This window comes from Aquila chrysaetos, chromosome Z (assembly GCF_900496995.4).
Source record: "Aquila chrysaetos chrysaetos chromosome Z, bAquChr1.4, whole genome shotgun sequence".
NCBI classification, from domain to species: Eukaryota; Metazoa; Chordata; class Aves; order Accipitriformes; family Accipitridae; genus Aquila; species Aquila chrysaetos.
Genome location: NC_044030.1, coordinates 18,872,269 through 18,895,878, shown reverse-complemented (window position 1 = coordinate 18,895,878; position 23,610 = coordinate 18,872,269). Strand labels below are relative to the sequence as shown.

At 40.3% G+C, this 23,610-nt stretch overlaps 1 protein-coding gene across 2 annotated transcripts in view; it reads right to left on the bottom strand.

The window, feature by feature from the left end:
• Positions 1-23,610, bottom strand: part of HSD17B4 (hydroxysteroid 17-beta dehydrogenase 4) — a 74,387-nt gene that overhangs the window by 15,016 nt on the left and 35,761 nt on the right. For both annotated transcript variants that reach the window (XM_030003691.2, XM_041120718.1), the window contains exons 18-20: positions 6,721-6,790; positions 2,587-2,693; positions 2,195-2,281 (exon numbers count right to left, since the gene is read on the bottom strand). In XM_030003691.2, the coding sequence (XP_029859551.1) occupies positions 2,195-2,281; positions 2,587-2,693; positions 6,721-6,790 (264 nt within the window). The remainder of the gene's footprint in view (positions 1-2,194; positions 2,282-2,586; positions 2,694-6,720; positions 6,791-23,610) is intronic.

Genomic DNA, 23,610 nt, shown 5'->3' with positions numbered 1-23,610 from the left:
TACCAAAATATATTGCTGATTTCTGTTCACAAAGTGGTAGAAAAACCTTATTTGTCTGAAAATTTACCTCCAGTGTTATAAGTTACTGTTAATGTTACTTCATAAATAGTTCTGAGAAATACATTGTTCTAGAATGTTTTTCCTTGAGGTAGAAAAGTAGTTGTCAAGAGTTCATCTAGACAGTTTCACTATGTCCAGGTGCCTTACACTGCAACTTGTACTAGAAACAATTTTTTTAAGCATTATAAAACCAGAAAGATTATAAGAAGAAAGATGAAGAATACCTGAATTCCCTTCTGTTTAAATTTTTTGAAATAGTTAAGTCAGAGAAGAAAATGGGTTTCATTTTGGCATTGTCTATTTAAGGGGTCTGACAAACCGTTCTGACTTATGGCAGCAAACAGAAGATGGCAAAATGATTCACTGACAATGCATATAGAGTTATATGATTAATAGCCAAAGCAGAGGAATATGCAGTATCACAACCTAGCTTACTGCACAGGTGAAATTAATACAGAAAAACTACATAATAATGATTACTCAAATCATGCCTAACAGCTTGTCACCTGCTGCCACTGCACTTCAGACAATGCTGAAAATGGATTTAAACCAGCATATCAAAGTTATATGTCTACATATAGTTTGATTTAACCAGAGTTTATTACAAGTACAAAGATGGCTTTACTTCAGACTAATCCAACATGCAATAAGAAATGGAATTCTGCACAATTCATAACTGTTGAAACAAGGTGGCTTTCTATAATCCTGTTAAATATTGTAATTTCTCTCCAAAATAATTTACTCCACACTTGTGGAAAAAAAAAACTGTAGCAAAATCTCCTCAAACTCTACATATTACAATGACTAAACCAAGCATAATAACAAACCCAGCCTTTAAACACAACAAAACATCGCACTCTGTTTACAAATTCCAAAGGGCTTGGAAGCGTATCCTGAATTCTCTTAATTGACACTGAACATGCAAACCCTCAAAAGTAAATACCTGAAGTCTAGAAATTCAGTTAGGACTGAGTGGTAGTACCTTTTAAATATAGCTACGCAATCTCCAATACAGTAATCTCCAAAGCTCATTTGAGGCACCAAACTGTCTTGTTTACTACTAGTAACCAGACATGGAGAGTTGCTACATCGTAGCCTCCATGTTGTTATCATTCTGAAATTCTACAGCTGCTAACCCTTATCAGGTCTGCAAACAAAATTTACCTCCTTCAGTCAACATTTATTCCACAAAGCTGTACTCCTGTGGAAACAGCAATCCTATGTCTTTATGATGACTCTCATTTGAGCCTGCCCAATCCTCCCTGCAGCTGTAACTATCCCTGCTGCTGTACTCACTAATCAACAGCTGGCTAGCTTTTTACAAAGATGGGGTTGCAAAACTTTGGCCAGCCAAAGCAATGTAAATTGCATCTGCATAAGCCAACGCGTATCGACAAATACCGGTAGCAAATCATAGTGTCGTAGGATGCTACAAGAGAAGTGATGAGAATTTACTTTTTGCCTCTAGCTGGAGTATTCTACCCTTAGCTTCCAGTAAGTATCCTACCAAAGGTAGGAGAGGATTACAGGATGCCCACACAAAATGCTAACAGCAATGACAAAGAAAATAAAATAATCCAAAAACTGCATTTATAAAAGTGTAAACTCTGTTTCATTGTAGTTACTATGTCCAACTGCTGTGAAACTTCTATTTTTAAGTACGTTGTTCTGTCTGGACGCAGCTTAAGTTTTACTCAATTTAAGCTAAATTTGTAGTTTACCTGCATAAACTAACTGTCAAGAGTTGATTTAAGATAAACAAATGTTAAAAAAGGATGCATACACAAGGTTATGATTAACTGCAGAAAACAAGTACAAGCTATGCTGACCTGTGAATGACTGCTTTTTGCTCTTCCACAGTGGACAAACACAGAAAATGCAATACAATGAAATGAGTTCTCCTATTATTTAATATAAGGAGTGTATTAAGTCCTATGAGTATAATGGTATTTTTATTAGAATTTTAGTGACACCATAAATAATTAAGAATACTTCATTCTATTCACTTAATTTCTTTACAAACCCTTCTTCAGTGGTGTGCTTGATGAACCACTTTTTTTGCTTCCCCTTAAACCACCAGTCTTTTAACCAACAGATCTTTCTCTAAAGCCCACAATGGTGAGTGTTTTCTGACCTTGGTCTGAAAATGGATTCTATTTTCTTCCTTCCACATTTCTGTTTGTAAAGTTTGCCCTGGAAAGACTGGTTTCACAAAGCGAACCTAAAAAGAAAAAAAAAAGTAGGGGTGTGAATGGATCTGTCATACGTACACGCAAAGCTCAAAAGCATAGGCTCTACGAAAATGAGAAAAAGCAAAGAGAAAAATCAGTCAACTAGCAACGTAGAAAGCCTTAATATTTAAGTAAACATACTAGATAGAGGCAATAAAATACATGCAGCAATAAGTAAAAGCAATTGTGGCAGTTAAGACAGTGCAAAAGCCTTTTCCCACACTAAAGATTTTTTTTTTTGGCACTAAAACCAGAAAAATCAAGAAAATTAACTGCAACGAATGAACACACAGACCTTGATCGCCTTGAATCTGTTCACATCATTATTTGCAAACTGCTTCAAAACGTTTCTAGCAGCAAACCCAAAGGAGCATAGTCCATGAAGTATAGGCTTCTTAAATCCTATTTCAAAAAGAAACATTTTAGCATTTGTAGTATTAAGAGTTTGCATGTTGCTTCTACAAATATCTATATTTTATTCATAGTATTTTCCTCCAATAATATCATTAATCCTTTTTCTTTTTAACCTAATTTATGCCATGGAAAAAGTGTCTGTTACCACTTACTGTTTCCTCTTCTTTGAGGCAAAGGAAAGTGCTCACTGACAACTGGCACTCCAACACTGCCTATGCTATGTAATACAAGTAAAATTAGCCCCTGTCTGTAGAGGTGACTGTCTTGGTTTCAGCTGGGATAGAGCTAACTGTCTTCCTAGTAGCCGGTACAGTGCTATGTTTTGAGTTCAGTATGAGAAGAATGTTGATAACACTGATGTTTTCAGTTCTTGCTAAGTAATGTTTAGTCTAAAGTAAAGGATTTTTCAGCTTCTCATGCCCAGTCAGCGAGAAAGCTGGAGGGCACAAGAAGTTGGGACAGGACACAGCCAGGGCACCTGACCCAAACTGGCCAACAGGGTATTCCATACCATGTGACGTCCCATCTAGTATAGCAACTGGGGGGAGTGGGGGCATGGGGATCGCTGCTCAGGAACTAACTGGGTGTCAATTGGTGGGTGGTGAGCAATTGCACTGTGCATCATTTGTATATTCCAATCCTTTTATTATTACTGTTGTCATTTTATTAGTGTTATCATTATCATTATTAGTTTCTTCTTTTCTATTCTATTAAACTGTTCTTATCTCAACCCACGAGTTTTACTTCTTTTCCCTGATTTTCTCCCCTATCCCACTGAAGCGGGGGGAGTGAGTGAGCGGCTGCATGGTGCTTAGTTGCTGGCTGGGGTTAAACTACGACAGTGACAAAATGGAAAATAATGAGATTGACTGTTTTAATATACATGCACAGGCACACCAGATACACAGTTACATGGAAGTATGCATATCAAGTGTAAGAGGTTTTGTAATGATTAAAAAGTGGTGATACTAAGATTATTTGATGCTTCCCATTTTTAACTCCTATTCATGATTGCCAAAAGTCTTCAAATACAGTGCACACTTCAGGATTAACATTTTTTTATTTAGAAGTGGAAAAAACCCTGAAAAGATTTCAGGCATTTTGAACACATCTAACAAAAAAGAGAGAAAAAAAAAAATTACAGTGTGTTGTTTATACTGACATTTTTGGTCAGATTTCCTTGCACTTCTATGCTTTGGAGCAGGAACTGAATCTTGGCAGAGGATAATCTTTGTATTAGCACTGAATCTTTTTCCAGTCCTGTCAAAGTCTGACAACATAAACCTTTGAAAACTGGCCTGAGATCTGCTAAATGGCTAAGGTTTAAAGATGCAACGGTTAAGTTTTAAAGATGCTGCTTGTACTGAGTATGTTCTGATCCCTTAACAGGTTGCTCTGACCTGACAGGGCATATGAACACTAATTGATCACACTTGCAACAGACCATGGATTCGAGACAGGTCTGTCCAGGTTTGGCTCTGAAACCAGTTGCTTTGCCTGGAACTCATTTGCCACTCTCAGCTGCCAGAGTCTGTTTTTCCTGAGCTCTGAACAACTCCTCATAGCATGTACACAGCATGAAAAGTTGTCCCAAGGTACAACACCTGGGAGAAAAAAGCAAAAGCAAAAGCAAAAGCAAACAAACAAAGAAGAGGAGACAGGTGAAAGTCTAGCCTGCAGAGAATCAGGAGATGTAGAAGAAGAAGAAGAAACGACCTTCAAGACAGAGACAAAAAAGCCACTAGGACTCAATGCTGGGAAAGATGGGACTTCTGAGACATGGCCCAAAGGGAAGACAAGACTAGCAGGAGTAAGGATGAGAAACAGAAATTTTGACTCATTAAGTTAGGAGAAGAGATGTGGCATGAGGACAGGCTAAAATGAACATGAGTCTGTTTTCTTGCTGCAAGTATTCCACTCTGATCATTCTGCCATTTCTTTCCTGTAAAATATTTGAATATACACACTTTTAATAGCACTTTCTTTTTTGTATGCTTGTACAGAGTATTTCTGAAAGCAGAAAGATATGGTACAGTCAATTTTTAAACAGATTACGGGCATTATTGTAACAATATCAGTATTCAGTATCTCTCTTACAGAATGTTATAGTGACATTTAGCTCTTTAAAAGCTTAGCTCAATTCACCATACAAGAACCAAAACCCACCACTATTTTCAGAACTCAGAAACAGACAAATATATACAGTCATGTTCTCCCCAGTATTTTCTTTATAGAACTTATGCATACTCAAAGAAAAATCCATAAGGCAATCAAGTTACTTTTTATCCAGGCTAAAATGAAAATAAAATCAACGTTGCTTTCACTTTCTAGTATCTTGGAAATACTCACAAGCTACAGGAATAAAGGCACAAGAATATAAACAGGTGTTTTCATGTAGTATATCTCCTCTGAAACATTATCCACAGGAAGGCTTAACAATAACCCTGGAACAACCTAAGCACATTACCCTGAATGCTTACTTCCAGTGCACACTGGTGAGAGCCAGTCAAAGAGAACATTTACAGAGATTAAAGACAAGAAGGTGTGTGAATATGTGCAAAGAAAAAAGCTATTGTATAACTAGAAGAAATACTTGTGGAATATCTCTACAGTAATTTTCTTCTTTGTTTGAACCTACATTTAGTATAGGTATTTGTGTATGAGGCTGCCACAGTTCCAAAATCCAGTGCAGCAGTTTTCTGTTCAAAGAGACTACCTCACCTACAGAGTTAATTTCATTTTTCACTGTGTCTAAGTGCCAGTGCTCTTTGTGTGAGCAGGTAGAAGATTTCTACTCCTCTTCTTTTGTAAGGTTTTCATAGGATTACCATTATTATTTTAAACACTGGGGTTTCAATTATAAACATGTATTTTTCTCCTCCAGCTCCTTCAAGAGTAATTGGGTGATTCCCTTGAAATATTTATCCAAAATCATCAGCTGAACAAACAAACAGAATGGTTTAATAAACTGGGGAAATCTCTTTATGGACTCTTGTATTTGATTATCATTATTTATTAACACAAATTTACATAGAATCATACAAAACAGAGTTAACCAAACAATTGGTATGTATTTATGAAAGGAGACAATTTGTGGAAGTATGTTAAGTGTGATCTGAACAAGGAAGTATAGCTCTGCTCTATTTATCTTGGTAAGAACACCATACAATGAAACTCCTACATTAAAAAGAAGTCACTGGAAAACTGCAGACCAATTATTACAGACCAGTATTTTCATGTAAACTTTATGATGATAGCATACGTATTCAGGAAAATTTCTTAAGTAAATGAAATTGCTGTCTGCCTGGAGTAATCACACCATACTACTAGCAAGGCCTGAAAAGAACTCAAAAAAATACCTTTAGGACAGAAATTTAAGAAAACAGACCCTTCTTTAGTAATTACATCTCTGCAAGAGTCAGTTAATGCAGCCTATGGTCTGTTGCTTTGGCATGTAGCATTACATAAATGAACAAGCTACCAGCAAGAGGTGCAGTTAGGCAATTTTATAGGAAAGAAATGCTAACCAGCTCCCTCTCTCCCACCCTCCTGAGATTTGTTGCAATTGGGAAGACTACACAGTAGCACAAAAAATTCCACTGAGACCAACATAATCTCAAAATCATATAGATGAAAAGAATTATCTATCAAGGAATTTATGGAATTCCTTCTGAAGCTTTTGATAGTTATTTATTTCTGCTTATGAAACAGAGATTATAAAGATGGGATAGAGGCAACAAATAAACTCTAAAAGGAAAATGGGGTAGGAGGCAGGTTTCTGTTGTAGGTTAGGTCCAAGAATCATTCCGCATTCCTAGCTACAAGAAGCAATGCTTTTAAGTGAAGTGTCACACAGAACTTTGAAGACATCTAACGGTGACTCTAAGAACAGCAACAAAAAAGCACTGTTTTTTCCAGCTTGTTAAAGACGTATAGACTAAGTGCAAAAAAGATTAAAAATACATTTACATCATCCTTCATCCAAATATTAATACAATGGCATCCCTCAGCTCACCTCCAAGAGCAGCAAAAGTGGGATCAACATGTAAAGGATTCCAATCCCCACTCAGCCGATATAAGGCAGCCTACAGAAACAGAGAAAGAAAAATGGAAGGCTATGCTTGGTAGAAATGAGCAGGAGTCACTCAAAAACTTATGACAGATTAACAAACTTATCACAATCTATTTTACTAGTCCTTAGACAACATACTCTACAATAAAGCAAGTAAAATAGAAATTAAATGTTATTGTGCAGACAAACTGCCAAAGCTCCAGGGAAACGTGCCAACAACTGTGTGTGGTGGTCTTGGTACATAAAAAAATAATACAACTGCTTAATGGGAAGAAAAAACAACATACTCTGCCGACATATAGATCCACCTTCAGTAAAATTTGGCAGCAGTGAAATAATGCATTTTCTAGAATTTGTCCATAGGTTCTTTAGCCTGAAGTTTCATTTTAAAGAGTCTTCTCCCATGACAGATTCATCCACAATTTTTAAAAAAATTATGTGTGAAAACTTTTTTTCAAAATACACACACACTACCATGCTTTTTCAACATTTGATTCATCTTACAGAGATGAGAAATATCCTTATCCTTCCCTTTTAAGAGTAACATGATTAACTTAATTGTGACACACTTCTCTTAGCAGCCTCATGGGTAGCTGGTCCCAATATTAAAAACAAACAAAACCCCAAAGTAAAAGGCCAAGCTTTCTAGAAGACTTTTGCTTCATGTTGAATATTCTCTTTCACTAGTAAAAAGTAGAGAAATACATATTTATTGTATTGTATACACTATGAATGTGAATAAACCTGAGAAATGATGAAGAATATGGCTACTGTACTTCAGTTTTCTGTCTGTGTGGCCTTAGCTTTTTCATTATCAAACCTTACATTTGCTGTATGTGAACAGTGGCCAGCAGTCCATAACACCAGAGGCGTGACAAGCCAACCTGTGCATCTTTCTGGACTAAAAACTTATTCCCTGGTCATCAGATTCCAGTGAAATCCAGTGACTAAATGATTGTGGAGTACTCTCTCGTACAACATTCCCAAAAGTACAGAGAAAATAAGTATCCCGTTAACCAACGGGTGTGAAGAGTTCAAGAATTTAGTAGTTTTATATGATAGCATATACAAATTGAACATTAATTTAATTGAAAAGAGCTTTTAAATTGAAAACAAATTTTATTTTAATCAAGCACACTATTGGCCTTTGGAACTCCTTATCGCTAAACATTTTCTCCCAGGGTTTTGGACTGGGATTGTAAAAAGTGGTATGTGTTTATCCAAATGAGGGTAAACTGCACTAAATTCTGTTTGGAGGAAAGAAGCGAACAGATTTCTCAAAGGGAAGGGAAAAAAAAAAGAAAGATTCCCCAAAATAACTATTTTCTGATATATGTCTAACACCATTTCTTTTATCAAATCTGAAACAAAGGACAGTGTAACTAAAGAGGTTCTGAATTCATATTATCATTTTAATCCATAATCCATTTGTTTTATTCTTAATGTTAATATTCAGGTCCATTTCCTCAAGTATATACAGCTTTCACACTAAGCTCTAACTCTCCTTTCTTTGTCCTGGTAGCCCTCAATCAACACAGCAAGTGTCTCAGTTATGGTGGAATGTGGAAGAGCTGGTCACTGCTCTTCTCTGTGAGCATTGGATACGCACATTAAAAAGGGCAAGAAGAAAATCCTAAACTGCACCAGAGTTAAGCATGCAATCTTAGAAAGCCAAGTACTAAGCTAATACTTCTCCATGGCTGCTTACATTGTTGTTTACTCTTTTTGAAACCCTTTTCCTTTTGAAAACAAAGATGTATCAGTAAGATGGCATCACTGGATCTGAAATTTCTAACTGTAATTCTACTTTTGCATTTATAATTTTTTTTTAATGATCTTCGAATTGATCCTATGAATTCTTAGGAAAATAGTAAAGACTGGTAAATAGTAAAGTTACTAAAATAAGACTATAGTTCAGATGGGTCCGAGTTTGACCTTCCAAAAGGGACAAAGGAGAGGGCAAATACTTTGCTGAAGGAACAGATAACCTTAAATTAATCTTATGGCATCACCAAGAAGTAGAAATAGCTAAGATATCTCACCTGGTGAGAACAATAAAGTCAAGATCTCCTAAAGGCAGTATCCTCCAGTGCGAGGACCCTTCAGCAAGTAATCTATGAGCCAAATCAAGTTCAAAAGAGCACGCCAAATGGACTGCAAATGATCCCACACCACAGAGGTCATTCGATAGGGGGCACCCAAGGAGTGTGTGGTGAAACACACCACACAAGTGCTGGTTGAGTGTGGAACAGGGAAGCAAACTGAAGTAATGCAAATATTTACACTCTACTACACCACTAAGGCAGCTGAAGTGAAGTCATGAGTAGGAAGAGAAAGCTGGAAATGGGCTAACGATTATCATCCATGGAGAGCACCTGCTTCCTTCATTTACTGTTCTCTCTTATCTCAGTTCTCACACAAATAGAAGAAAAATGGGGAACTAAGAGTGCCACCACACTCCCACTCGCACACATAAAAAACCCACAGCAGCAGGGGTTCAGAGAAGAACATGCACATGCTGCTTTTCTGACTTGCTGTGTCTTCATTTGCCCCCACTCTTCCTCTGAGTAGTTGTTAAAACTGTGTTTCCACTGTCCAAAGGTAGAGATGAGCAGCTCTGATGTACCACTAGCTTCTTTGCTAAGAGCTGTCTAAGGCCTTAATGCTACCAATATCAAAGTTATAGCACTATGAAAGAGACTTTTCATGAGGAACAGACCCTTAGTTCCTTTTTTTTTAAAAAAATGAAAAACTGACAATTTAAAGATTTGCTCTTGACAGAATTCTACAGAGTATCACCCTTCATTACTGAGGTTTTCTTTCAAAAGTCTAAAATCTAACAGCAAATCTCTACTCTTGAGAATGAGAAAATAAAAATTGCCAGATGTGAAATAATTAAATTAAATAGTTAAATAACTTTTTAACTAAATTAAAATTTTAAGGTCTCACTTTCATTCTTCCATTAATTTGAATTTTTACAAAAGCTGTCAGGAGGCTATTTTACAAAGGAGCTGTTGTAATACATTTTAATTCAAACTAAGTAACACTTAGTTGTAGTACTGGAAAATTTATTTATGTATGATAAAAATAGACAAATTTCTGTTTTAAGCTCAAATCTCAACTTAAATCTAGCAATGCAGCTGTTGCTTACTAAAGATGTAAAAAGAACTAGCCATTTATTTGAGGTGATAATAAGTACTACTTGGGAGACAATACTTCTACCAAATGCTTTTAAAAATTACTGCAGTAAAAAATACTTGTCCTTCACTAACAAAATAAATGTAACATTTAGGAAATAATTAGGCTCAGAGAATTAAATGTGATCAATGTATTTAACTAAAAGTCTGATACATGAATATGGGAGACAATGCTTGTCTTTTTGTACTTTCAACAACTAGACTGGCACTGGTCACAGCTAGAAAACATGTAGGCTGAACTGAATAAAACAGCTACCCAGCAGGTTATTTCAGATTCAGTGCAGCCAAGTCAGATCTGCCAACAAACTTCTTTTCATTTACCACAGTCTTTGGTATTACTTCATTATATAAATTACATTCCACATGAGAACAGAATTGTTTTAAAGTCTTGTTGGCTCTACTTTCTATATTCGTCGAATAATGACATTTCCTGAAGTCTTGAGTGATAGCATTAAAAAAAAAAAAAAAAAAAAAAAAAAAAGAAAAAGTGATGCATCCCTGGAGGATGACAACAGTCAATTGATGTGGGGCATTAGACTGAAGTCAGTCATAATATGGTTAGATTGTTCTCCAATTAATAACACAAACTGTCAAGTCTCATTTCCTAACAATTTAGGAGTTCTGCCAGACCACAAAAGAAAAGGCGATATCCAACCTGTCTGTGCCAATTTTTCAATCTTGCCTGCAGACTGCAATAAAGGTCAGTGGTAAAGCTAATGAAAAAGGAAGCCAAGTATCCATATATTTTCCTTTCTAACTGGGGAGAAAAAGAGCACTTCCCAAGAGCTTATTTTACGAATTATGTGTATACGTATACATGTACATATGTGTGTGTACATGTATGTACGTATACTTTACCTAACAGCTTAAGTACAAGCAAGCAGTCAAGTAATCTCATGAAGAAAAAACAGCTACAAATCTCTTCTACACATTTCAGTGAGCTATGACTTACATTAAGAACAATGAATGTTTCCAGTTAAACTGGCAGTGCTGATGCTTCAAGGGCTCAAATATAGCACAGCACTTAAGTAATTCACTGTACTTAAAATTAAGCAGCTACTCTGAGATCCCCATTTGCCATATCTTCATTTTTAACTAATTACCTCTGTAAGGCTAAGGAGAGATATTGGGAAGGAGCAATTGGTAGAAACCAACACACAGAAAGATAAAAGGGTTTATTTGTTCCTCCAGATAACTATTTTTCTCAAAGTAGGCTAACATGGAAAATAAACAAAATAGTTTACGTTGCTCATAATAGTTTCCAATGCCTAAATATATTTTGTGGAAACCTGGATCATACATGACTCTATTTTTTAACAAGACTGTAGTTAATAGAAGTGTACAGTTTCCTGGACTACCTTAGATTTGCAATTACATGTTCTTAATGGTCTGGACTATCCAAACACTACCTATTCCCTAAATACCTTTGACTCCCTCAAGAATAAGAACTACTAAAATGTCCAATTAAGATACCTTCACATACACAGCTATAAACAGGAATACCTATAATAGGTATAAAACAGCATCACATCTTTTCTCCTTCCTCATCCTACATTATTCGTGTCTTTACTGTTTATCCCTACCACATATTTTTCAAATTTAAAATCAACTCATATATTCTGGCACAGGCTTCACAGAACATTAGCCATTTTCCAGTAGCATGGCAAATCTACAAGAAGCCTTTCCTTTAACAGTGCCTCTCTTAATCAAAAAGAACAAACCACTTTGGTCTGGGGAACTTCAAATCGAATAACAATTTTATATCCTTTACTAAGACATGCATAGATAAAGGGAGGAAACAAGATGAAGAGCATCTTGTTTAAACAAAATGACTGCCAGGCTAGTACCTTTTCTTCTTTAATCGTTTTACCACACAAAATTCTAGTATAATCCAGGCCCTCAACTATTTTTTAAAATTGCCTTGACTAAAGAATCATATTCTGATCCTCCCAACAGGAATAAACTTGGGGGGGTTGGAGGGTTGGGGGCACAGGGGGGCTGTGTGTGTGTATAAATCTTGAAATTAGCATCATAACATGAAACAAACTTTTAAAGTAATTACTATTACAAATGCTCACTCACTATACAATTTCAAGGGTTCTCAGAGTATCTTCTGCATACTAAAATCTCTAGACAAATTAGGAAAACATTATCAAATCCTTGGAATAGCTTCACATCCCTTTGTTTTGCTTGTATCATCCTTTGTTGTTAAGCACTTTTTTTCTGGCATGCTCACCATATCTGTGAACCTACTGCAGCACTTCATTTTCTCTACCATGAAACAAATTACTTAAGCTACAAACAGAAAAAAAAAATCACCTGAGGCTCTCAGGAGGCTCTCTTGTACTTTCTCTGAAGTTAATTTAAATTTACATGTTTTCAGGCAATGCTGTACTACAATCTTTACAAAGCAGGACATAAAAAAAAAGTCCTGTAACCATATTTTCTCCATCCATGCACATGTTTTCATCACCTTCTCTCTCACATGACTTTAACGCACTCATTCAAAAAATGACCTTAACTCAAAACAATCACCTTCCTATAACTTTTTTCTTCTAATCTGTTCAAAATAAGTATAAAATCTCTCCAAGGAAGCAAACATAAGATGAAAAAAAACAACTTTTTTTTTTACCATATAATGTTAATGATTACTTATTCTATCTACGCATGTGTTCTCTAAAAACACACACAAATATTTACATATGCTTAAAATGAAAACACAAATGAAATCTGTGTAGAATAAAAGATGACTTTCCACAGCTAAGTATCCACATCCCAATTACACAGAAGCTTGTAAAGGTCTTATCACACCATCCTCAAAGAAAGCACTGACTCATAGTACTGAACCTGTTGACAACAGGCAGAAAATATTTTACACTAGGTTTTAGTTTAATAATTCACTAGGCTGTTAAATGTTTCCCATGCACCTCTTTCCTTCCACGATGTCTTTTTAATAAGTTTTTACAGCAAAGTCCACTCTTTTACAACAAACTAGATCTAAGCATAATGGTCTTCACAACTGTTTCTTGTTACATTAAGAACCGCAATTTTAGCTGAACTTCACACAGTGAAAAACTAAACTTGCATACCTAGACAGCAGCAGTAGGAGCAAAGAGCATTGCAGGACTGAGAATGACTCAGAAAGGGAAGGACACTCCTGCAGTCTGCTGATGACACTACTCAAAACACGGCAGGTGCCAATTATTTTCTCCTTCTTTCAGAGAAAATGGAAAAGGACTATATTTTAGAAAAAACTCAAACCACTAAAAAGCAGCAATTTCTTCAAACCCTGTCAGTCAATGCTTGATCTATACCTGGAACAGAAGGCTTTACATAGCTTGTATATTTAAAATCCTATCAGATTAATCTGGGTATGAATTTACTGAATCTCTCTAAAAATCTCTGAATGAGTAAAGAATCATTATATTCCCTACATTGGCTTTATTTTTAATGCTGCTCACTGTATCACATTCTCAAAAATCACCATCAGATGCTACACACCACTCCTTTAAACGCTCTCTGTACAATTAAAATGCCTCAAACATTTATAAACATCCTTACTTTACAGACTGGAAACTGTAAGACAGCAGAAAAGGTCATAATTGTCAGCAGCACAAACCAATTCCAGCTCTGCAATTTAACATTTGAAGGCCTACGTCTTCAAAGCACATCACATTTTCAAAGTACACTGTACAAGTTCAGAACAGAGCTCCTATGAATTTCAGTTTCAGCCTGTGATGCTCAGACACCATCCTGCTAGTCCGACTCCCAGATTTCATCATCTCATCCTCTCCTATGAGCCATTGATTAGGGAGCACCCATGTCTGAGTACTTTGGGATAGCCAGGTAACAGTTGCCCACAGACCGTAAGAATTTTATGGACAAAGCAAGAAAAATCCATTGTCGAAGAACTGCAGCTCCAACCAGTCACTAACCATGAGATCATTTTCTTCTCATTACTCCTTCTCAGAACACAACTTCTTGCAACAAGTAACATTGGAAAACTGACTTCCTATGTTATCTCAGTTCATGCATAAAGCCCTCTCTGCCTGTGGAAGGAGTTCTTGAAGGAGAGGGAACAAACACACCATTTATGCCTGCATCACTGAAAACTGTATCATAAAGCATTGCACACAAAGGGGATTAAGACTACAAACAAAGGAAGCTTTATTTGGAATTTTTATCTTTTTAGAGACTGCAACATTTAAAACATTATCGTAGTTTTCCAAGTGAAAGCAACTTAAAAATGACAGAGTATCAAAAAGCTGTTCCTCCAACAGACCAGTATCAGTCTCAGTTTCATCAGCTCTAAAAAGGAATTTTAAAATGCTTGAAAGCAAGGATGGCTAATTTTCCTAACAGTGGAAACCACAGAGCAAAAGTATCATGTGCATGAGATACCCAAGTTACATGGAAAAGTAGCTCTGGCAGAAAATCACGTCATAGCTCACATGACACTGCTCTGCAGGGACTTACAGGGGGCACAGCTGCATGTAGACAGCTGGTCCCAAAGCATGGTAGGCTGAGACACCATGTTTTTCAAAATCTATCTAAATGGTCTTTTCTACCTCTTTGTCATGACTATTTCTCCCTATCAATGTAAGTAACTGTCGTGGTTTCAGCCCAGCCGGTAACAAAGGACCACGCAGCCGCTCGCTCACTCCTCCCGCCCCCTCCGGTGGGATAGGGGGGAGACGGAGGAGAGAAAAGAAAAAAAAACTGGAACCTCGAGGGTTGGGATAAGGGCAGTTTACTGGGACAACGCAAAAAAAGTTACAACAACAACGACGGTACTAATGAAAGAGTATACAGAAAAGAGTGATGCACAGTGCAACTGCTCACCACCCGGGACCCGACGCTCCGCCACTTCCCCCACCGAAAGTCGAGAGCCGGAGAGCCCTCCCCCCGGCCCACTCCCCATGTATATACTGAGCATGATGTCACATAGTATGGAATAGCTCCTTGGCTAGTTCAGGTCAGCTGCCCCGGCTATGCCCCCCCACCTCCCAGGTTCCTGTAAAAATTAACTCTATCCCAGCTGAACCCAGGACATTATCCACCCCTTATTCTATACCATTTACATCATGCCCAGATCTTACATTTTCCAATCAACCGCTACCACTTTCCTTGTCTTATATATAGATATATATGTATATGGACACCCCCCCCCCCCCCACACACACACACATACAAATAGTATTCCCTTAGTCAATGGGTTATCCCTCCAATGTGTCCATCAATTTTATTTAGTCCATGACTTTGAGGCTCCATCTGTTGTAACACTTCTTCAGGATAAGAGAGATGGTGTGAGGTGTTGGGTTGTTGTATGCTGTCTCTGGAACTTCTGGCTGGTACATTTGATGCAACCCACACCCTTGGTCTGCAGGTCGAAGAGGTTGATCTTGAGGAAATTGCTGAGCGCCAGTTCAAGTTCTATCACTGTTGTTCTTGGCTCAGTTTCAAAGTCCATTCTTCAGTCATTTGGGTAATTCTTACAGTAATACCCTTGATATGGCATATAGACACTATAGATACAATGACATACATTGGCAGGTTATTTAGCAGTTAAATATCATACAGCCTAGTTCACTGGCTATTCTCTCCCAAAATCAAATCTCCCTGAGGTACACATCGAACTTCCCCATCCTTCTGCATCACCCACCAGGTGTACCCAGGTCCCTGAGCAAAAACCACCCCTTGGATGGGTTTGTCTCTGCGTGAGGGAGGACTAACCCAGACTGTCTTTCCTAACATACTCCTCATGTGCACTACAGGAACTTTATCCCCTTCTACAGTATGTGGAAGTCTTGGTTGGGCGGGGCCCGCCCGATTGGTGGATCCTCTAGTATTAACTAACCAGGTGGCTTTTGTTAAATGTGTATCCCAATGTTTGAAAGTTCCACCCCCCATTGCTCTCAATGTAGTTTTCAGCAGTCCATTGTATCGTTCGATTTTTCCGGAGGCTGGTGCGTGATAAGGGATGTGATATACCCACTCAATGCCATGTTCTTTGGCCCAGGTGTCTATGAGGTTGTTTCGGAAGTGAGTCCCGTTGTCTGACTCAATTCTTTCTGGGGTACCGTGTTGCCATAAGACTTTCTCTTCAAGGCCCAGGATAGTGTTCTGGGCAGTGGCGTGGGACACAGGATATGTTTCCAGCCATCCAGTGGTTGCTTCCACCATTGTAAGCACATGGCACTTGCCTTGGCGGGTTCGTGGGAGTGTGATATAGTCAATCTGCCAGGCCTCCCACTGTTTATATTTCAGCCATCGCCCTCCATACGACAGGGGTTTCAGTCGCTTGGCTTGCTTAATTGCAGCACATGTTTCACATTCATGGATAACCTGTGCGATAGTGTCCATGGTTAAGTCCACCCCTCGATCGCGAGCCCATCTATATGTTGCATCTCTTCCCTGATGGCCCGAGGTATCATGGGCCCACTGAGCCATAAATAGCTCACCCCTACGTTGCCAGTCCAGGTCCATCTGAGACACTTCAATCTTGGCGGCCTGATCTGCCTGCTGGTTGTTTTGATGTTCTTCAGTGGCCCGACTCTTGGGTACATGAGCATCTACGTGGCGTACTTTTACCACTAGCTTCTCTATCCGAACAGCAATATCTTGCCACAGTGCGGCAGCCCAGATGAGTTTACCTCTGCGCTGCCAATTGCTCTTCTTCCATTGCTGTAGCCACCCCCATAGGGCATTTGCCACCATCCATGAGTCGGTATAGAGATAGAGCACTGGCCACTTTTCTCTTTCAGCAATGTCTAACGCTAGCTGGATGGCTTTCACCTCTGCAAACTGACTCGATTCACCTTCTCCTTCAGCAGTTTCTGCGACTAGTCGTGTAGGACTCCATACAGCAGCCTTCCACCTCCGATGTTTTCCCACAATGCGACAGGACCCATCAGTGAACAGAGCATATTGCCTCTCATTTTCTGGCAGTTTATTATACAGCGGGGCCTCTTCAGCCCGTGTCACCTCCTCCTCTGGCGACATTCCAAAATTTTTGCCTTCTGGCCAGTCCATGATCACTTCCACAATTCCTGGGCGACTGGGGTTTCCTATGCGAGCCCGTTGTGTGATCAGTGTGGCCCACTTACTCCACGTGGCATCAGCTGCATGATGTGTAGAGGAGACCTTCCCTTTGAACATCCAGCCCAGCACTGGCAGTCGGGGTGCTAAGAGGAGCTGTGTTTCAGTACCAACCACTTCTGAGGCGGCTCGAACTCCTTCATATGCTGCCAATATCTCTTTTTCAGTTGGAGTATAGCGAGCCTCGGATCCTCTGTATCCCCGACTCCAAAACCCCAGGGGTCGACCTCGGGTCTCCCCAGGTGCTTTCTGCCAGAGGCTCCAGGTAGGGCCATTCTCCCCAGCTGCAGTGTAGAGCACATTTTTAACATCTTGTCCTGCCCGGACTGGCCCAAGAGCTACTGCATGAACAATCTCCCTCTTAATTTGTTCAAAAGCTTGTCGTTGCTCAGGCCCCCATTTAAAATCATTCTTCTTCCGGGTAACTTGGTAGAGAGGACTTACAATTTGACTGTAATTTGGAATATGCATTCTCCAAAAGCCCACAACACCTAAGAAAGCTTGTGTTTCCTTTTTATTAGTTGGTGGGGACATAGCTGCTATTTTGTTGATCACATCCATAGGGATCTGACGACGCCCGTCTTGCCATTTTACTCCTAAGAACTGGATCTCCTGTGCAGGTCCCTTGACCTTACTTTCTTTTATGGCAAAACCAGCCATCAAAAGGATTTGGATTATTTTCTTCCCTTTCTCAAAAACTTCTTCTGCCGTGTTGCCCCATACGATGATGTCATCAATGTATTGCAGGTGCTCTGGAGCTTCACCTTTTTCCAGTGCAGCCTGGATCAGTCCATGGCAAATAGTGGGGCTGTGTTTCCACCCCTGGGGCAGTCGATTCCAGGTGTACTGGACACCCCTCCAAGTAAAGGCAAACTGTGGCCTGCACTCCGCTGCCAAAGGGATGGAAAAAAAATGCATTAGCAATGTCAATTGTGGCATACCACTTAGCTGCCTTTGATTCCAGTTCATATTGAAGCTCTAACATATCTGGCACAGCAGCGCTCAGCGGTGGCGTGACTTCATTCAGCCCACGATAGTCTACTGTTAGTCTCCATTCCCCATTAGATTTCCGCACGGGCCATATGGGACTATTAAAGGGTGAGTGAGTCTTGCTGATCACTCCTTGACTCTCCAATTGGCAAATCAGCTTATGGATGGGGATCAGGGAATCTCGGTTGGTGCGATATTGCCGCCGGTGCACCGTCGTGGTAGCAATTGGCACCTGTTGTTCTTCAACCTTCAGCAACCCCACAACCGAAGGGTCTTGAGAGAGACCAGGCAGGGTAGACAGCTGTTCAATCTCCTCCGTCTCCAATGCAGCTATACCAAAAGCCCAACGGTACCCTTTTGGGTCCTTGAAATATCCCCTCCTGAGATAATCTATACCAAGGATGCATGGGGCCTCTGGGCCAGTTGCAATGGGGTGTTTATGCCAGTCATTCCCGGTTAGACTCATTTCAGCTTCTAATACGGTTAGCTCTTGGGATCCCCCTGTCACACCAGAGATACAGATGGGTTCTGCCCCTTTATAACTTGATGGCATTAGGGTGCATTGTGCACCAGTGTCTACTAGAGCCTTATATTCCTGTGGGTCTGATGTGCCAGGCCATCGAATCCACACTGTCCAGTAGACTCGGTTGTCCCTCTCCTCCACCTGGCTGGAGGCAGGGCCCCTCTAATCCTGGTTAGAATATTCGTTACTCACTTTTCGCACCCGTGAATCAGAAGTCCCTTCAAGAGGATCAGAAATGTGATCAGCCCATCTACTGCATCTGGGGGACTCCTCACAGGAAACTGGAGCAGCAGTTTTCCAAGAAGAATCCTCTTTCCTGGTTGCTTTTTCTCGCAACTCCCGTACCCGTGCATCCAGGACTGAGGTAGGTTTTCCATCCCACTTCCTCATGTCCTCTCCATGGTCACGCAGGTAAAACCACAGGTTAGCCCATCGTGTGTACTTTCTCTCTCCTCTCTCTTGGGCAGAGGAATGCTTACTCCCAATAGCTGCGATGCGGGCCTGTACAGGTGGGGAGGAAGACATATCCACTTTGAATTGCTGGAACTCTCGGGACAATTCCTCTACAGCCGAGACACAGGCCCGTAGGGAGGAAGAGAGACTTCCTTCGTATTGCCGGAGTTGGACAGCCAATTCATCCACCGTTTGTCCATGGCCTTCTTTCCAGGACATTACTGCCAATGAGTTGGCATAGGTTGGTGGTGCACTTCGTAGAAACTTCCGCCACATGGGTTGTGTGCATTGGACATCATCTGGGTCTATGGGTGACTGCGCATTTTCTGGATCATTATAAATCACCTCCAGCACGGCTAATTCCCTCAGGTACTGGATACCTCTCTCCATGGTGGTCCACTTGCCTTGGTGACATGTAACTTCATCCTTGAAGGGGTATCTTTCCTTTACACCTAACAGAAGTCGCCTCCAGAGGCTGAGGACTTGTGTTTTTCTCCCAATCGCCTTGTCGATGCCCCCTTCCCTAGACAGAGATCCCAACTGCTTGGCTTCCTTACCCTCTAATTCCACACTACTAGCCCCATTATCCCAGCATCGGAGCAGCCAGGTAACAATGTGCTCACCTGGGTGGCGGCTAAAATCTTTTCGCATGTCACGCAACTCACTCAGGGATAGAGATCAGGTGATTATTTCAGGTTCTGCCTCTTCCTCCTGTTCTCGTGATGACCCTGGTTCATCTTCATCTCTCACTGAGCGAACTGATTTCTTTGTGTGTTTCTTTTTCTGTACAGGGGCGACTGATACCGGCACAGGTTGGTTCTCTGGTTTAGCTGCAGTATCCGTCACTGCGGTTGGGGTAGCCGCGCTGCCTGTTGCCGGGGTAGGGGTAGCCACGGTGCCTGTTGCCGGGGCAGGGGTAGCCACAGTGCCTGCTGCTGGGGCAGGGGTAGCCACGGTGCCTGCTGCCGGGGCAGGGGTAGCCACGGTGCCTGTTGCCGGGGCAGGGGTAGCCACGGTGCCTGTTGCCGGGGTAGGGGTAGCCACGGTGCCTGCTGCCCTGTTTTCCATCTTTTCCCCCTTTTCTCCCTGAGGGTGCTGCATAATATCAAGCAGTGTTTGGTAGATACTGGCCAGGGCCCAGCACAGTGCAGCGAGTTGTACGTCTTTGGAATAGCCACAGCATTTTTCTTTCAAATATTCTACCACTTCATGAGGGTTCTGTAGTTGTTCGGGAGTGAACTTCCAAGCCACTGGGGGTGAGAAGTTCTCTAGATACCTGCCCATATCCTCCCACATGCCGTGCCACCCATGAATATCCAGCTTTGGGGCAGATCTCTGGGTGGTACTCTTAAAGAGCCTTTTTGTAGCCCTAAACAAGACCTGAAACATATTCAGGAGGCATAGCACTAACAGCACAGTGGCTTGTGCATCCCAAGGATATTCAAAGTTCTCAAAAGCTGTTGTAATTAGTCGGAAGGAGAAAAGGGAGGCGAACGGACGGGGGGAAGTATCCCCCCCTAACTCCCCCATGGATTGGCTGTAATTACCAATAAAATCCGATAGAAGGTGCCCAAAGTATGGAAATGATATCACTGCCTCATACAGATACCAGCTTAACCTCATGACCAGTGATGTAATCATTTCACAAGTCGACATTGCCCAGTACAGCAAAATGATAATCCCAATCACTCTCCCAGAGGTGAGAAACGTAACTACAGGCAATACATAGAGCATATAAGGACCTACAAAACGCCACCATGTAAACAAATTAATCAACATTGTGACTAACATCTATTTATCTAATATAAGGAATGCGTATGACAAATTTGTTTCAACACGCTCTGGCCAGATCTGTCGTTATCTCAACCCTTCTTGCCCCACGTTGGGCGCCAAAAAGGACTGTCGTGGTTTCAGCCCAGCCGGTAACAAAGGACCACGCAGCCGCTCGCTCACTCCTCCCGCCCCCTCCGGTGGGATAGGGGGGAGACGGAGGAGAGAAAAGAAAAAAAAACTGGAACCTCGAGGGTTGGGATAAGGGCAGTTTACTGGGACAACGCAAAAAAAGTTACAACAACAACGACGGTACTAATGAAAGAGTATACAGAAAAGAGTGATGCACAGTGCAACTGCTCACCACCCGGGACCCGACGCTCCGCCACTTCCCCCACCGAAAGTCGAGAGCCGGAGAGCCCTCCCCCCGGCCCACTCCCCATGTATATACTGAGCATGATGTCACATGGTATGGAATAGCTCCTTGGCTAGTTCAGGTCAGCTGCCCCGGCTATGCCCCCCCACCTCCCAGGTTCCTGTAAAAATTAACTCTATCCCAGCTGAACCCAGGACAGTAACAAACACACAGAGTTAGAATTTAAAGAAATAGACTGCTTTAGTGAAATACAGGATACTTTTGCAAGCAAAGAAATTTTTCAACTGGCAACCATTTCTTAAAATTATTAGACATTTTACTGACATGAGCTGACATTAACACAAACTTGGAAGTCTTGCAAACTCCACATGTTACAGCTTTATTTTTTCCATATAGGCAAACAGGACAGGTAGCTTTCAGATGAAAGCAGGAAGAGACATGGAATAATAAAACTGAACCAACTTCTTGAAAAATTCCATTTTATGGGCTACTGTTATACTGTTTATTTATTGTCACAACATTGTGTATTCTGAATATTAATTCTGATATTTGAAGATAGAGAACAGTTTATTTCTTGGGAGGCAACCTGCACAGTATCAGAATGCTGTGAGTTTTCCCACAAGCAAACAAAAAAAAACCCACAGAAAGCCTCCAACAAACTGAAGACTCCGTATTTGTTTCCTTCCTCAAAAGTGACCTGCAACACTTGGACATCATCCACTTTAAATACCCACTGCAGCTTATTTTGTGTGTCATCAGAAAATTAATTCCCAAGAAAACAACACATTTGGGAAGGGACTGAAAAGAAAACTCTACAGAGACAAAAGTCTCCAGACATACAGGTCATTCACTGCCTGTGGTTCTTAATTGCATTGGGAACCATTCAGCAAAATCTGTTTGTTTGATTAATTTAAACCCCTGGTTTGAAAATCGACAGGACAAGAGTAGCTTGGTGATACTGAAACTCTGTAACTATATTAAACATTCCCTACAGGGCTGAAATTGAATGATTCATTTCATGGTAAATGGCTAGTAGTCAAACACCCTCTAGACTTCTTGATCTTCTGTCAAAAGGTCTATTTTATTCAAAAGCTTTATGGCAGTATATCTAGTAAAGCATAGCTCAGGTTACACGGAGACAACAAGCTAGAAAAATATCACAGCATATGCACATCTCTACAGGGCAAGTTGGAAAAAATGTCACCTAGTTCTTTGCAGAAAATTCATGAACACACAGAAGAAATATTTTATGTTCTTCTTCAGCAGGATGCAAATTTTAAGCCTTAAAGCCTTTTAGAAGGGCAGATACTTCTTCTAAATTTTTCTTAACCATTTTTCATCTTTAACCAGCTTACACCATGGTACTGCAACTCATTCATAAGCACTGGTTGGTGTTTAAAGAACTTCACAGGAATGGGTACAGATTTGAAACATTTATTATACTGCCTGCTATTAGTCTTTGATACCACTAACTAAAAGGATTAGTTTGTTCTGTCAATGGTCACTGGCATAACACAATCATTTTTCAAGGAACTGTAGGTGGCTGTACCCTCCACTCTGCTGAACACATGGTGAAGGGCAAAAATGGTTATTAGCCCTCTGTGCATCCTCCTGTTTGAAAACATGTAAAAAACATTCTCCCTCTTGGAAAAACTTAACCCAGGGTAGTTGAGTTAGAACTGAATGTAACTTTCAAGATAACCACAGTCATTGACTTCTGTAAAAGACAGGAGTCATCACTGTAGACATTTTTAAAATATGCATGATGGTCTACTTATCAGAATTTCATTACATGATCATCCTATGAAAAGTTAAGGGGGGAAAATTGCTAATTATGAAAAGCAGTTTAGACATGTAATTGTGGTAACACAAGAACTGAGTGGTGAATGTCACAACTATCATTGAAAATTAATACAGTTCAAGATAACTCAAATGCCGTCTGCAAACTGACTCTTTCAGTCTGTCTTGTACTCTATACTAATTCAATAGCTGAATGGCAACAGTCATTTCTGCCAACACCTTTTTCATTTAAACACGAAGAAAAAAAAAATTTCAGAAACTTTGATGCAATTTGTGTGCCAGCTTCCATTTTCAGAAGGCATTTTAGGCAGTTATGTGTCATTCCACAGACACATAAATGTAAAATCTTGCTAACATTTTCCCAAGCTGTCCTTCACATGAAAGTCTGTATTCCTGCCCATAAAGTTCCCAAGTTCTACACATTTCCCCTCCTGTACACAGGCATCATCACTTAAGCACAGATGCTACTGAATAATTTGGCAGATAAGCATTCTTGCGATTCTCAAAGTCCGCTGGCTGTGGCTCCTGCAAGATCTAATTGGAGAAGAATTCTCTTTATAGATCCATCTGTCACAGTAGATCTTAAAATAAAACAAGTGTGGTGGCCACTCTGTGCCACTTCCTTT